Source organism: Pelobates fuscus, chromosome 9 (genome assembly GCF_036172605.1).
Source record: "Pelobates fuscus isolate aPelFus1 chromosome 9, aPelFus1.pri, whole genome shotgun sequence".
Taxonomy (NCBI): Eukaryota; Metazoa; Chordata; class Amphibia; order Anura; family Pelobatidae; genus Pelobates; species Pelobates fuscus.
Genome location: NC_086325.1, coordinates 150,679,044 through 150,693,950, shown reverse-complemented (window position 1 = coordinate 150,693,950; position 14,907 = coordinate 150,679,044). Strand labels below are relative to the sequence as shown.

Below are 14,907 nucleotides of genomic sequence, written 5' to 3'. Positions count from 1 at the left end.
TAATCTTTGTCTGTATATGCGTGTGATGGGTTTAATCACTGTCTGTATGTATCATGGGTACAATCAAATCTCAGCAGATCTATGCCGAAAGCTCATTGGCAGAAGTAATTTATTTAGAGAACAAAGGCTGATGTGTTTCTGGGTATTAGTAAAGTGACATCCTACCCCATTTACAACCAAAGAAAGAAGGCAATTAAACTACTACTCCCACAAACCCCTGCCATGCACATAAAGCAATGATTTATAGCCAGTTACATAAGCTAGATTACGCACTGTTTTGTAGGGAGGGCACTGAAAAATTATAAATTTCTTGTACACTGTATGCCCAGTCATACTGAATAGCTATAGGGCTTTTTTGCAGACAGGGACTCTAAGTAAGTTAGACTGACATTCCCTGGTAAGGGCGGAGTTTTGGCATTAACGGCTCATTCATTTAATTTTATTTTTTTTTGCCAAAATTACTGGAAAACTGATCAACAACCAGAAGGACAGCACACACAGTCTCAATGTATTATAATAACTACAGTAAGCCAGTGTTACAATGAATCCTCAAAGAACCATAGAAATGTATGCTTATTGCAAAAGGTATGACACAGGGAGGTCTTAATCTCTATGTCCCTGCACACAGCTGCTTACAACTACAATAGCCAGCAAAAAAAAAAAAAAACTATTAAATGCACTTAATTAAATAAATAAAATTATTGCTATAAGTCTGCACCTTCGGTCTTACACAACAGTGGAAGATGACACACTTCCTTTTCTGCCTGAATGCAAATGTGCGTTCACTATGTACTCTTCTGTTCATAAAATTAAACGATCAACAGGCTGATTATGACACTTAATTGCATAAAAGACAAGTATTTTATTATAATTTAAAATAATCACCAAATGCATATCATTTGCAAAAGTGGTCACCATGGGGACTCTCACTTGATATATTTTGAGCTTTATTGAGTTGCAATTTTTTTCACTGTTTTTTCTTTTCTTCAAATGTTCTGGTTCCAATTTTTATTATTTCAATTTTTACATACACATTGTATTTTTTATGATAATTTTAAATCTTATGTGTCCTACTGTACTGAGCAACATCTCATAAATACAACATCGGTTGCAAAGTAATCTTAAAACCAATCTAAAACCTTAAACATAAAACAAACCCTAATTCCAAACCAAATCCTAATTCCACACATAATTCTAACCTCACCTCAATCTTAACCCATACCATAATAATCCCAACCCCTAGCAATAATGTTCAAAGGATTCCCTGCTGATGTCAGAAGAGGAATTCTCTAGCAAGCCCTAATCCGAACCCTGCATGAAAGGCAGATATTTGTCTTCCTGAAAATAGCATGTCCAATGCATTGTGATGGTGATGGGCAGCTAGCAAAAAACATTTCTCTCTTTTTTGTTTTTAAATAAAAGAAAACTGATATTAGGGAAGGAAGGAGACCCTGGGGGTGTCGCAAGCACCAGATCCACTGAAGGAATCACTGTGGCTGAGCTTCGTCACTCAACCATGGTGTTCTAGATTTAGTTAAAGGGACACTCCAGGCACCCAGACCACTCCAACTCCCACTACTCCTAACCCTGCAAGTGTAATTATTGCAGTTTTTTATAAACTGCAATAATTACCTTGCAGGGTTAACTCCACCTCTAGTGGCTGTCTACTAGACAGCCACTAGAGGTCACTTCCTGGTTTCTATCAAGGATTATCCTTGCTAGAGCGTCGCTGGACGTCCTCACGCTGTGTGAGGACCTCCAGCGTCACTCAAATCCCCATAGGAAAGCATTGAAATTCGTTTTCAATTCTTTCCTATGGGGAGCGCTAATGCGCATGCGCGGCATTGCCGCTAATGCGCATTAGGTCTCCCCGGCCGGTGGGTGGGATCAGTCTCGCCCACCGGCCGACGGAATCACAGGGAGTAGCGGCGCGGAGGAGGGACATCGCCGCTGCCTCAGGTAAGTGACTTAAGGGGTTTTCACTCCTTCAGTAACTGGGGATTGGTGGGTGGGAGGGAGAGGGACCCTCCAGTGCCAGGAAAACTTATTGTTTTCCTGGCACTGGAGTTTCCCTTTAAAGACCTGTATTCAGTGCGGGGCATCATCACTGAATGCAGCTCATTAAAATGGCCCCAGCTGACAGAGGGGAGGTCTTCCTTAGGTAAGCAGGTATTTAACCCTGCTCAAATTACTTTGCTACAAATCCTCATTGAAAGAGCTATATGCCAAACTCACTTGGAGATCAGCATGGAGCTTGACAGTTTGGGGTCACGAAAAAAAAAAAAAGGCCTCAGCTGTTAATAGGGACCCCAGGTATCTAATGATACCAACGACTCCCTAGGGCTGCACCTATTCTGTGGAACTCCCTTCCCTCCTCAATCAGACTTTCACCCAGCCTCCACTCCTTCAAAAAATCTTTGAAAACTCACTTCTTCATTAAAGCGTATCAATTAAACTGTCAGCAGGCTTCTCATCCCCCACCCCCATGACTCCTCTCCTGCAACTGTCAAAAATGACCTACCAAGCACTCAATAAACCCTTCTCTAACAAACTATTTAATTCCCCTACTTTAACCCTTTGTGTCACTATACCCCTCTAGCATGTAAGCTCATTGAGCAGGGCCCTCAACCCCCTCTGTTCCTGTACGTCCAGTGGTCTGATCTCAATTATGTGTCTGTTAGTCTACCCATTGTACAGCGCTACGGAATTTGTTGGCGCTATATAAATAATAAATTAATAATAATAATAATAATGAGCAGGGTTTAAACATCCACACACCAAGATCTAGCCTATAGTTAGGGTTTCCAGGGACACAGATCACGTATACATATTGATGTGCAGCACATCGAAAGGGTTGCCCTGTAGTATGTAGAATTCAAAAGAGGTGTATCAGATCAGGTAATTATACAATGAAGAATCCTGCAGAATATGCATTATACATACTGCAGGTCAGCCCTCTTCATGCATTTTCAAAATATGACAAAATTACGTGTCGCTGAAGACATGGTGGATATGGTAACCTTAGCTATAGACATTTACATGCCTAAAGAAGAGGCTGCATGCCATGCTGAATGCAGCTTATCAAAAAGTCTGGAGTCACCGCCCAAAAACTAACTCTATAAACAGTTGTATTGTATTTTGAACAACAAGAGCAACCACTGCAAATAATGTATGAAACAAACCGTTATTGTCAACCCCCTCCTTTTTCTCTTCTGTACCCCTACCCCCCCCAAAAAAAAATCCGAACTCTTCATAAATAAAGAATTTATAAAAAAAAAAAAAAAAAAAAAAAAAAGTCTGGAGTCACTAAAAATAGCCCCAGCTGACACAGGGGAGCCCCAGGTATCAATTGATACCTTCGACTCCTAGGTGTTAGCAGGGATTTAGCCCTGCTCACACTGCATTGTAGCAGTGGGGAGTTAAATATATATTTAACCCCTTAAAGACCAAACTTTTGGAATAAAAGGGAATCATGACATGTCACACATGCCTCTCTTCCATCTCTGACTGGATGTCGTCACGCTTTCTCAAACTTAACCTCTCTAAAACTGAACTCCTTGTCTTTCCTCCTCCTAATACTGATCCTCCTCTCTCACTCTCCCTTCAAGTCAGTGATATCCACATAAGTCCATCCCTACAAGCGCGCTGTCTTGGCGTCATACTTGACTCTGGTCTCACCTTTGAGTCTCACATTCAGTTTGTTGCCAAGTCCTGTAGGTTCCAACTCAAAAACATAGCCCGCATCCGCCCCTTTCTTACGCAAGATGCTACCAAGGAGTTTGTCCATGCTCTAGTAATTTCCCGCATGGATTACTGTAACTCTCTCCTGATTGGTCTCCCCAAAAGCCGTACTGCCCCGCTACAGTCTGTAATGAATGCTGCAGCTAGACTGATTTTCCTATCCAGTCGGTCCTCTCACACCTCGCCCCTCTGCCAGTCCTTACATTGGCTCCCTGTATCCTATCGGAGTCAATTCAATGTGCTAACCCATACATTTAAAGCACTGAACAATTCCAGCCCCTCTTATATCTCTTCACTGATCCAGAGGTATGCCCCTCCTCGTACCCTCCGCTCTGCCCGCGACCACCTCCTGACCGCTGCTCGCAGGACCTCTCACGGGCGGCTCCTCTCCTTTGGAATAACTTGCCTACTGCCATCAGACTCTCCCCTAGTCTTCAATCATTTAAGAAGGGCCTTAAAACCCATCTCTTCAGGAAAGCGTATGGCCTCCCAGAGTAATCTTTCCCTTACATACCTGTCTCTTGCTCTCTCCTATGGGATAGTGCTTTGCTCTCTTCTCCAGCTCTGCTTCACTCCTACCTGATATTTCCTATCCTAATGTTTCTAATACCCCACCTCCTATAGACTGTAAGCTCATTTGAGCAGGGTTCTCTTCAACCTATTGTTCCTGTAAGTTTTCTTGTAATTGTCTTATTTATTGTTACATCCCCCCTCTCAAAATATTGTAAAGCGCTACGGAATCTGTTGGCGCTATATAAATGGCAATAATAATAATAATAATGTCATGTGTCCTTAAGAGGTTAAATGCCTGTTTGAAGCGCAGTTAACAAGGCATCGGTCAGTCTGGAGCTGCAAATACTGGACCCAATGAAAGAGAGGAGCCCCAGTCATTAAATGACACCTGGAGTTCACAATTATCATCAGAGAAACAGTCACTGCTGGTAAAATACTGTAAGTGTATTATGTGTAGTGAGTGTCCCTTTAAGTGTAGTGAGTGTAGTGAGTGTCCCTTTAAGCTGCAGTGGTTCTGGTACTTTGTGCCTGTTTAAACATTAGGAGATTTTGCCTAACATATACTTTGCGACATTATATATATATCACTTTTCTATTGCAGTAAAAGGAACCCTCCAATTCCCCTATTAGAATTCAGATGTAAACTGACAATATTTTGAACCATGTAAAGGGAATATTTCCATGATGGAAAAACAGAATGTTCTAGCCTCATTCCACAGCTGTAGGTACACCGCCACCTAGTTAGATCTTGGAATGTTTCTATCAGTGGAAATTATTGGCAAGTAGTGACTAATAAAATATGGTATATCATCTCGATAAAGTCCCTGTTCAAAACCTTTATTTAGATTTCCTATGTAAAGGCAAGGTCTAATTGATAAGAGTTCATAGCTATAACAAAAGCGCTTTTACGTGATAAATGCTGAATACCATTGTTAGGGAATTTAAAGAAGATTGTAATATTAGGAAATCAATGGTTAAAATTGTGTGGAAATACAACTATAACATTTTGGGAAACGGTGATTAAAAAGGATCAAAAACTCAAAATAGCAAGCAAAACGGTTTGGGGGAGATCTGAACAATATGCCATGATGCAACAGCTATCCCACTTACTAGAATCTAAATGGCTGAAAAAAATATATATATTTGCGCTTTTTTCCCCAAACACAGTGACCACTAAAGAGTGCTGGAGTAGTTATGGTTCTAGGAGTTCCCTGGCGCACACCCAAAGTAATTTCAAACTGTTTTACAGCGGTTTGATGACCAAGCTGCTTCCTGCCATGTGTCCACGGCTACAGTGCCGGACAGCATAATCACTATAGTAGACTGTAGGGGCTATGGTGCGTGAAGTGTCCCTTTAATATTTTATTCACACTTAAAGGGACACTCCAGACACAAACTAAACATTAATGGATTCTATAGCTTTTGGCTTAAGTAATTACCTACATTTGCTGTATGCTCAATTTTGCACAGTTTTAAGAAAGAAAGAAAAAATGAATGATCATTGTAGTAGTCTGCATTTAACACCTTCTTCTTCTGTTCTAACAAAACATACTTCTTGCTAGTTACAGAATGTGCATTCAGCACCCTTTCTGCTCCTCTCTTATAGCCCGCAGTGTCCAATAACAGAGTTGCGTCAGAGTACACAGTACCGGTTTCTGGTAGTTGAGATGTGGCTACCAGCTTTAGTAACTGGCAAACATAAACCAACCGCTGGCCACTGAAACCCCTGCTCTGAGCAGAATGAAGACTGTGCACAGAACAATCAAATCACATATATTTGGGCAGTTAGAATGTATAATTAGTCAACTCCCCGTAGAAAAAATATCATGCCAACCGCGAAGACATACAAATAAACCCGACATCTACAGCGTGCCCTGCCCTCCCTGAACACCACAACAATTCCTTCATATGGGTTGTCCATTCCAGCAAACAGGGCCTTTATCACATCTTGTTTGCATTTATTTAAGTATGGTTTGCATATCCACAGTGCAGTTCCGCAGCATAGACGGACAATTTATAAATACAAATGTACTATTCCTCTCATTCATCCAGGATACAGCAAGACTGTTTTAAATTCAGACTCAAGTCTCACCATCCCCAGTTACTGTTCTTGAACAGTATTCAGAAGTGGGGGGAAAAAAAAAAACCTCTGTCACATTCCAGTTAGCAATGTGTGCTATTCTCCCTACTTATCGTTCATTCTATATTACCACTAACCCCAGAATGTTCAGCCACCAATCTATTTACTAAGATTTAAAAAACATTTTGTAAAATTGATGTCAGTCAAAAATAGCAAAAGGTATTTCCATGTTTATTTAAACAACAAACTGGTTAGGTAAGTAGCACGTTTAATTTATGGAAATAATAAACATTTTGCTACTGTGTGGATGGTGATAGATAATAACCACATTTTTGTGAGGTTTTTTGTTGTGTTGCTATTCTGTGAATTGCAGATAGCTTTTTAACATTGGTTGTTGGTAAGCGGTATGTAAACCCCAGACCTGCCAATACCAAATGTCCTACCTCGTTTGGCTTAAAACCATAAAAAGAGTAATAATCCAATGAACGGAATACTCAAAACCAGCCTATCCACGTCCTACGCTTTTCCACTTGCCTATTATTGCATTGTATGGGACAGAAAATGTGATTCAGTCCGTGTCTACACTACAATACAAAATGGCCTGCACTTACCACAGCCTGCGTCCCCAAATGAATTTGCACAGTATTAACTCTATACGTTCTCAGATGTCGTACAATGCGTGAGTCTGTGCCACCTATTAATCAAGGACCACAGACAGTGGTAGAACCAAACGCCCCAATTCACATTTAAAATGGATCAACTTTCCATTGCAAGCCGACATTTAACCCCCTTGTTGACAGGAAAGGACCACTACACATTTAACTGTAAGTCACTACCAGCCTGACAGACCCATTCACATTTAGCCTCCAGTCTGGCAGAGACTGGGCCAACATATATCCCCTTTCATGTCAGAGACAAGCCACTTAGCTGCTCACTCATTCCCTGACAGACACACATATCCTCTAACATTTAACCCCTTCCCTCCCAGAGAGTCTGATCCAATGTGTTAACTCCTTCCTGCCAGAGACTGAATTGGGGGAGGCACCATGTGAAGATGTTTATTTACCACAATCTTATGAGTTTTATTTCATCAAGTGCATACTAATTTACATTATTGTATTACACTATGTTGTATTTTATTTCAATATAAGGTTAGCCGATTCCCAATTTTGTATTTGTTGTATTTTATTTCAATATAAGGTTAGCAGATTCCCAATTTTTTGGTAAAGTGGTTGAATTGCCCTTTAGCCCCTTTCTTGATAGAAGCGCATCCTGATGAATAGATCTCCTACCCTATAAGAGACACAACCCCTTTACCTGTCAGAGACCCACAACAAAAGTTCCCACTGTCAGACCTGCACCTCGGATATTTAACACCTTCTCTGTCAAAATTTGACCCCCTCAGTTGGTGGACCTCATCCTACCAACCAGGCTCCTTTATGGCAATTTTGCATTATAAGATAGGTATAATCCCACCAATAAATTAAGCTTAAGCCTTAAGGACCAAACTTCTGGAATAAAAGGGAATCATGACATGTCACGTGTCCTTAAGGGGTTAAATAAATAACCTTTGCATTCTACAATGGCAATTTGAAAATATTATAGAGTAACATTAAATTAAAGGGACTCTCCAGGCAGAGCCTTTTATTCACCTGGTTCCAGCGCCGGGAGCCTCGTGAAGCCGCGCCCCCTATTTCGTCAAAATGACTAAATAGGCGGGCGCGAGCAGGGAGTAATCAGACGCTTCCATTTGGAAGCGTCATTGCTCCCTTGTGCGCATGCACGGCTTCGCCCACCATGCGCACATACTTCACACATTCATGCCGCCCTCTGAAGTCCTGAGCGCACTACCGCGCATGCGCGCGGCCGCGAGCTAAGCTGACAGCTCAGCTCGCGGTCTTTGCCCGCCACCTCTCCTCTCTGACAGGCTGGAGAGAGAAGGCACGCGCACACAGTGCCTTCTCTCTCCTGCACACGTCAGACGTATTTAGGGCCCTACATGATAGGAAGTCCCTCTAGTGGCCGTCTGAGTGATGGCCACTGAAGGTATTCCTATCAATCAATGTAAACACTGTATTTTCTCTGAAAATACAGTGTTTACATTAGATCGCCTGCAGGGAGCTATAGATCTCACCTGAACAAATACATTAAGCTGTAGTTGTTCAGGTGACTATAGTATCCCTTTAACTGTCTGCCCCTGTCAGGGATTTCAGCAATTATTTACCCTCCATGTATTCTATATCCCAGTCACCCTTTCCCTATGTTAATTTACAGCCATGGTTTGGTCTTTTTCCCCCTTTCCATGATCCCCCTAAGAGTCCCAGTCCAGATAAAGCATTGCCTTTCCGGTTCATCTACTTGTTAGGACCTGTACATTTACCCATAATGCCCCTCAGTATCCCAGTCCTCCCTGTGTATTTACATATTACACCCTGTCCATTTACACATAATGCCCCTCAGTGTCCCAGTCCTCCCTGTGTATTTCCATGTTAGACCCTGTCCATTTACACATAATGCCCCTCAGTGTCACAGTCCTCCCTGTGTATTTCCATGTTAGACCCTGTCCATTTACCCATGATGCCCCTCAGTGTCCCAGTCCTCCCTGTGTATTTCCAGGTTAGACCTTGTACATTTACCCATGATGCCCCTCAGTGTCCCAGTCCTCCCTGTGTATTTCCATGTTAGACCCTGTACATTTACCCATAATACCCCTCAGTGTCCCAGTCCTCCCTGTGTATTTACATGTTAGACCCTGTCCATTTACCCATGATGCCCCTCAGTGTCCCAGTCCTCCCTGTGTATTTACATGTTAGACCCTATCCATTTACCCATGATGCCCCTCAGTGTCCCAGTCCTCCCTGTGTATTTACATATTACACCCTGTCCATTTACACATAATGCCCCTCAGTGTCACAGTCCTCCCTGTGTATTTCCATGTTAGACCCTGTCCATTTACCCATGATGCCCCTCAGTGTCCCAGTCCTCCCTGTGTATTTCCAGGTTAGACCTTGTACATTTACCCATGATGCCCCTCAGTGTCCCAGTCCTCCCTGTGTATTTCCATGTTAGACCCTGTACATTTACCCATAATACCCCTCAGTGTCCCAGTTCTTCCTGTGTATTTCCATGTTAGACCCTGTCCATTTACCCATAATGCCCCTCAGTGTCCCAGTCCTCCCTGTGTATTTACATGTTAGACCCTGTCCATTTACCCATGATGCCCCTCAGTGTCCCAGTCCTCCCTGTGTATTTACATGTTAGACCCTGTCCATTTACCCATGATGCCCCTCAGTGTCCCAGTCCTCCCTGTGTATTTACATGTTAGACCCTGTCCATTTACCCATGATGCCCCTCAGTGTCCCAGTCCTCCCTGTGTATTTACATGTTAGACCCTGTCCATTTACCCATAATGCCCCCGTCCTCCCTGTGTAGTTACATGTTAGACCCTGTCCATTTACCCATGATGCCCCTCAGTGTCCCAGTCCTCCCTGTGTATTTACATGTTAGACCCTGTCCATTTACCCATAATGCCCCCGTCCTCCCTGTGTATTTACATGTTAGACCCTGTCCATTTACCCATGATGCCCCTCAGTGTCCCAGTCCTCCCTGTGTATTTCCATGTTAGACCCTGTCCATTTACCCATGATGCCCCTCAGTGTCCTAGTCCTCCCTGTGTATTTACATGTTAGACCCTGTCCATTTACCCATAATGCCCCCGTCCTCCCTGTGTATTTACATGTTAGACCCTGTCCATTTACCCATGATGCCCCTCAGTGTCCCAGTCCTCCCTGTGTATTTACATGTTAGACCCTGTCCATTTACCCATAATGCCCCCGTCCTCCCTGTGTATTTACATGTTAGACCCTGTCCATTTACCCATGATGCCCCTCAGTGTCCCAGTCCTCCCTGTGTATTTCCATGTTAGACCCTGTCCATTTACCCATGATGCCCCTCAGTGTCCTAGTCCTCCCTGTGTATTTACATGTTAGACCCTGTCCATTTACCCATAATGCCCCCGTCCTCCCTGTGTATTTACATGTTAGACCCTGTCCATTTACCCATGATGCCCCTCAGTGTCCCAGTCCTCCCTGTGTATTTACATGTTAGACCCTGTCCATTTACCCATAATGCCCCCGTCCTCCCTGTGTATTTACATGTTAGACCCTGTCCATTTACCCATGATGCCCCTCAGTGTCCCAGTCCTCCCTGTGTATTTCCATGTTAGACCCTGTCCATTTACCCATGATGCCCCTCAGTGTCCTAGTCCTCCCTGTGTATTTACATGTTAGACCCTGTCCATTTACCCATAATGCCCCTCACTGTCCCCGTCCTCCCTGTGTATTTACATGTTAGACCCTGTCCATTTACCCATGATGCCCCTCAGTGTCCCAGTCCTCTCTGTGTATTTACATGTTAGATCCTGTCCATTTACCCATAATGCCCCTCAGTGTCCCAGTCCTCCCTGTGTATTTACATGTTAGACCCTGTCCATTTACCCATAATGCCTCTCAGTGTCCCAGTCCTTCCTATGTATTTACATGTTAGACCCTGTCCATTTACCCATAATGCTCCTCACTGTCCCAGTCCTCTCTGTGTATTTCCATGTTAGACCCTGTCCATTTACCCATAATGCCCCAGTCATCCCTGTGTATTTACATGTTAGACCCTGTCCATTTACCCATGATGCCCCTCAGTGTCCCAGTCCTCCCTGTGTATTTACATGTTAGACCCTGTCCATTTACCCATAATGCCCCTCAGTGTCCCAGTCCTCCCTGTGTATTTACATGTTAGACCCTGTCCATTTACCCATGATGCCCCTCAGTGTCCCAGTCCTCCCTGTGTATTTACATGTTAGATCCTGTCCATTTACCCATAACGCCCCTCAGTGTCCCAGTCCTCCCTGTGTATTTACATGTTAGACCCTGTCCATTTACCCATAATGCCCCTCAGTGTCCCAGTCCTCCCTGTGTATTTACATGTTAGACCCTGTCCATTTACCCATGATGCCCCTCAGTGTCCCAGTCCTCCCTGTGTATTTACATGTTAGACCCTATCCATTTACCCATGATGCCCCTCAGTGTCCCAGTCCTCCCTGTGTATTTACATGTTAGACCCTGTCCATTTACCCATGATGCCCCTCGGTGTCCCAGTCCTCCCTGTGTATTTACATGTTAGACCCTGTCCATTTACCCATAATGCCCCAGTCCTCCATGTGTACTTACATGTTAGACCCTGTCCATTTACCCATAATGCCCCTCACTGTCCCAGTCCACTCTGTGTATTTACATGTTAGATCCTGTCCATTTACCCATGATGCCCCTCAGTGTCCCAGTCCTCCCTGTGTATTTACATGTTAGACCCTGTCCATTTACCCATGATGCCCCCTCCTCCCCTCTGACCCCCATTTTTCTCTCCTCTCCCCCATGGTTACCTCTTTCTGCTTTGCGTCCTGCGGGTAGACGTCAGGGGGTCCCAGTCGGGGTCTCTTCAGCGGCCGGTGTTCGTAACTGAGAATCCCAAAGGCCGCCATCTTCCTCCCCGAGCTGGGTGCGCGCACGACATGACGTAGGAAGGAGACAACACCGAGTTCTAAGCACCCACCACACGGCTGCTGCTCTCCCTGTCTCCGTCATGGTAGCCATTTTGTTGGAGCCTCCAGCCCCAGAACACCCGTTAAACCGCAGTCTCTGAGCACACGGCCCACTTACCGCAGGACCAGGTGGGTACACATCGCGGCCACCTACGTTTGAGGAAGTTATAAATCCCATGCTTCGAATATTCGCTGAAAACACAACCACAGACCAAGGCGCGTTTTGATGACGTCACTGCAAGGAAGGGCACTGATGCCGCGGCAGCCATGATTAGTCCTGTCATTGCGCTAGTGCAACAGTGGCCAACTGCTGGTAGAAAGGTTGGCTGGGCGTCATAGGAAGTGTAGTCCATAACAAGAAGGCAGTGAAGCCCTGGCTGGCTGGGAGACCTGCTGGCAAATGTATAAAACCCTAAATAATGATCTGGTTACTAAATGGTTGGGGTGAAGGGGCAGAGGAATGAAATCCCATTAGTGATCAATCAGAATTCTGATCAATTTATTTCTTCTCCCACCTTGTGTCACCCTTGGTTTGATCTAAAACCCCAGTAAATTAGTATTTATAATTGACATTTACACAGTTTTATTTTTTTATTATTTATTTATTTTTATTGGTGTTATCAGTAATATCAATAACATTAGATACATTGAAGTTGAAGAAAACTCACATATAATTAACGGACAATCCCTTTAATAGCCTGGTAACACGAACAATGAACACACAGAAGAGGAGAATTTATTACAGTACTTCTGGATCCTGGATTTTTATGGCTTTTGTACAGTTTACTGTGTGAATCAGGACTATCACCTGTCACTATGCTTTGCCAACCTTGGGGCTGGCAAAGCTTCATGGGACTGGTAGTCCTTCAACAGCTGGTGATCTACCATTTGACTGAACTATAAACTATATAAATAAATGCCAACAATAAGAACTATAGTGCTGGATAGCTGGAGTCCAGCAGTGTCTGAGATTGTACTATACTACAGCCATCACTGTGATAGCAATTAGCAGGACAGCGGAAGCAGCAGCTGCTCCAAAATTACATGGGGCCCCCTCAACCCCCCTCCACCTTTGCCCAGAATTCAGATAGCGTCTGACGCAGTCTTTGATACATGGCGTCAGTGCGCCTGCCTCGCATGTGCTGCCCGTCTGCAGACCCTGGGACAGAGCTGGTGCTGGGATTCAGCCCCCGGGTTTACCATGTACTGTGTGCCTGCAGCGGGGTGCTCAGTATTGGGGGCATGGGGCTCTGCTACTGCTTTAGCCATGGCCAGAAAAAGAGCCGAGCTGTGAGGATAGGTGGCAAAGTGCGCCTGCCTAGCTTCCTGGGAACTGCAGGTGGGGGAGGAGGAAGGGGTGATCACTGCTTGGAAACTGTTACAGCTAGACTGTGATACTTTGTAATTCCTTCCATAGAATGTTGCAGAATAACTGTTACTTTGACTTTTACAAATATGCTTTTGGAACTTCCACAGATGAATGTTTATTCAGGGCTTCAGGCAGCTATGGTCCATTTTATTTGTATTTTAAGCAGATCATTAATTGGTGTCCATGGTAACACAAGAAGAAGGCTACCCCGTAATGTGCATAATTTATAGCCTTTAACATTGAAATCAATGATCTATTATAAAGGCAGTACTTGTAATGGGGTTGTCAGATCCCCCCCCCCCCCTATTTTACTGGTGCGTTTAAATGGGGAGTTATTATTGGATGAGAGAATTGCAAATGTTAGCATAAATTGCCAAAATAGGGAGAAAATAACCCAAAATTGAATTTCTGCGTTCTATTCCCTTTGTGAACTTTCCACAGATCCAGGTTTTCTGAATAAACTCCAGGTTGTGGGGTAGAATTAGTGTGTAATTTGTTAAATCACAGGGAGTTACATCATTAGAAGCAGTTCCTTTGGGAGCTGTTCTTAATTTATTTCCTTCCTGCTCCATTTGAATTCTACATATTCACAGAAACCGTCCCCCACATCTGCTGGGGAGTATCACTTCCATTTCACAGGTATCTGGCTGTGTGCTGATTAAAGAAATACGTAATTAGCAGTTCTGTGTGTGAAATTGCCGACTGATGAATAATCAGAAACCAGTTTATAGTGGATTCATGGTGACGGCACTATATTAGAGTATTTTCACATGTTTGCCTAATTGAGAATTTTGTTTGTTTAGGGCTTAGGCAGTAATATTTAGGATTGTTTCATGGTTCAATGTTGTGGAGGATATGCTCATGTTATATTGCATTTTTATGACATTTAAAAATCAGCACTATAACCACTACAGCTCCTTGCAGTGGTTATGGTGTTAGACGTCTATTGGCACAGTCCTTTCTTTCTCTGTCAAGCCATCATGGAGTGATTTGATAAACCTAACACCAATGGCCTGTCCCCTTTACAGCCACATTGATAATGCAAAAATGACACTTCTGCTTTATCCACTGTAAATCCATCCAACCTTGGCCAGCAATGACCTGCTCAGAGTGCTGGGAGTGGATCACTTGTCTGCAGAACCCTATAATTAGAGTTATAATTGCAACATAAAGTCAGTGTTCTACAAGCTTGCCCCAATCAAGAGATTTCAAGGAACCTTTAATGCTTGTGGGGGTTGAAAGGATTATAATCTGAAAGTTAAAATCTTTTGACCTCCTTCAGTCTGTGTGCAAATGTCATAACTGCAACTTGTTTGTTATCTCTACCAGTACAGTAGTTGTTGTTGTCCAACCAAATTTGCTTTAAGAGGTATGTGTGCCTTACTTTGGGAGGTCGCAAGGAACTCTAGACCAGGCTTCAGGCCCTCCAGATGTTGCTTAACTACAACTCCCATGATTCCATGAATGAACTAGATAGGCTGAGAATCATGAGAGTTGTAGTTCAGCAACATCTGGAGGGCCACAGTTTGGGGAAGCTTGCTATAGACATTACAATTTTAAAGACATCCTTGCATCCAATCTTTTTGTTCATTCATAAGGAAAATACAGACTTAT

At 43.5% G+C, this 14,907-nt stretch overlaps 2 protein-coding genes across 5 annotated transcripts in view; one reads left to right on the top strand and one right to left on the bottom strand.

Moving 5' to 3' along the window:
• Window positions 1-11,880, bottom strand: part of MED12 (mediator complex subunit 12) — a 38,671-nt gene extending 26,791 nt beyond the window's left edge. For all 4 annotated transcript variants that reach the window (XM_063432763.1, XM_063432764.1, XM_063432765.1 and 1 more), the window contains exon 1: window positions 11,766-11,880. In XM_063432763.1, coding sequence (XP_063288833.1) covers window positions 11,766-11,864 — 99 coding nt within the window. In that variant the 5' untranslated portion in view covers window positions 11,865-11,880. The remainder of the gene's footprint in view (window positions 1-11,765) is intronic.
• Window positions 11,881-13,022: 1,142 nt separating this feature from the next.
• Window positions 13,023-14,907, top strand: part of LOC134572515 (G-protein coupled receptor 143-like) — a 28,311-nt gene continuing 26,426 nt past the window's right edge. Inside the window, exon 1 of the mRNA XM_063431518.1 lies at window positions 13,023-13,263. Within this exon, the coding sequence (XP_063287588.1) occupies window positions 13,038-13,263 (226 nt within the window). The 5' untranslated portion in view covers window positions 13,023-13,037. The remainder of the gene's footprint in view (window positions 13,264-14,907) is intronic.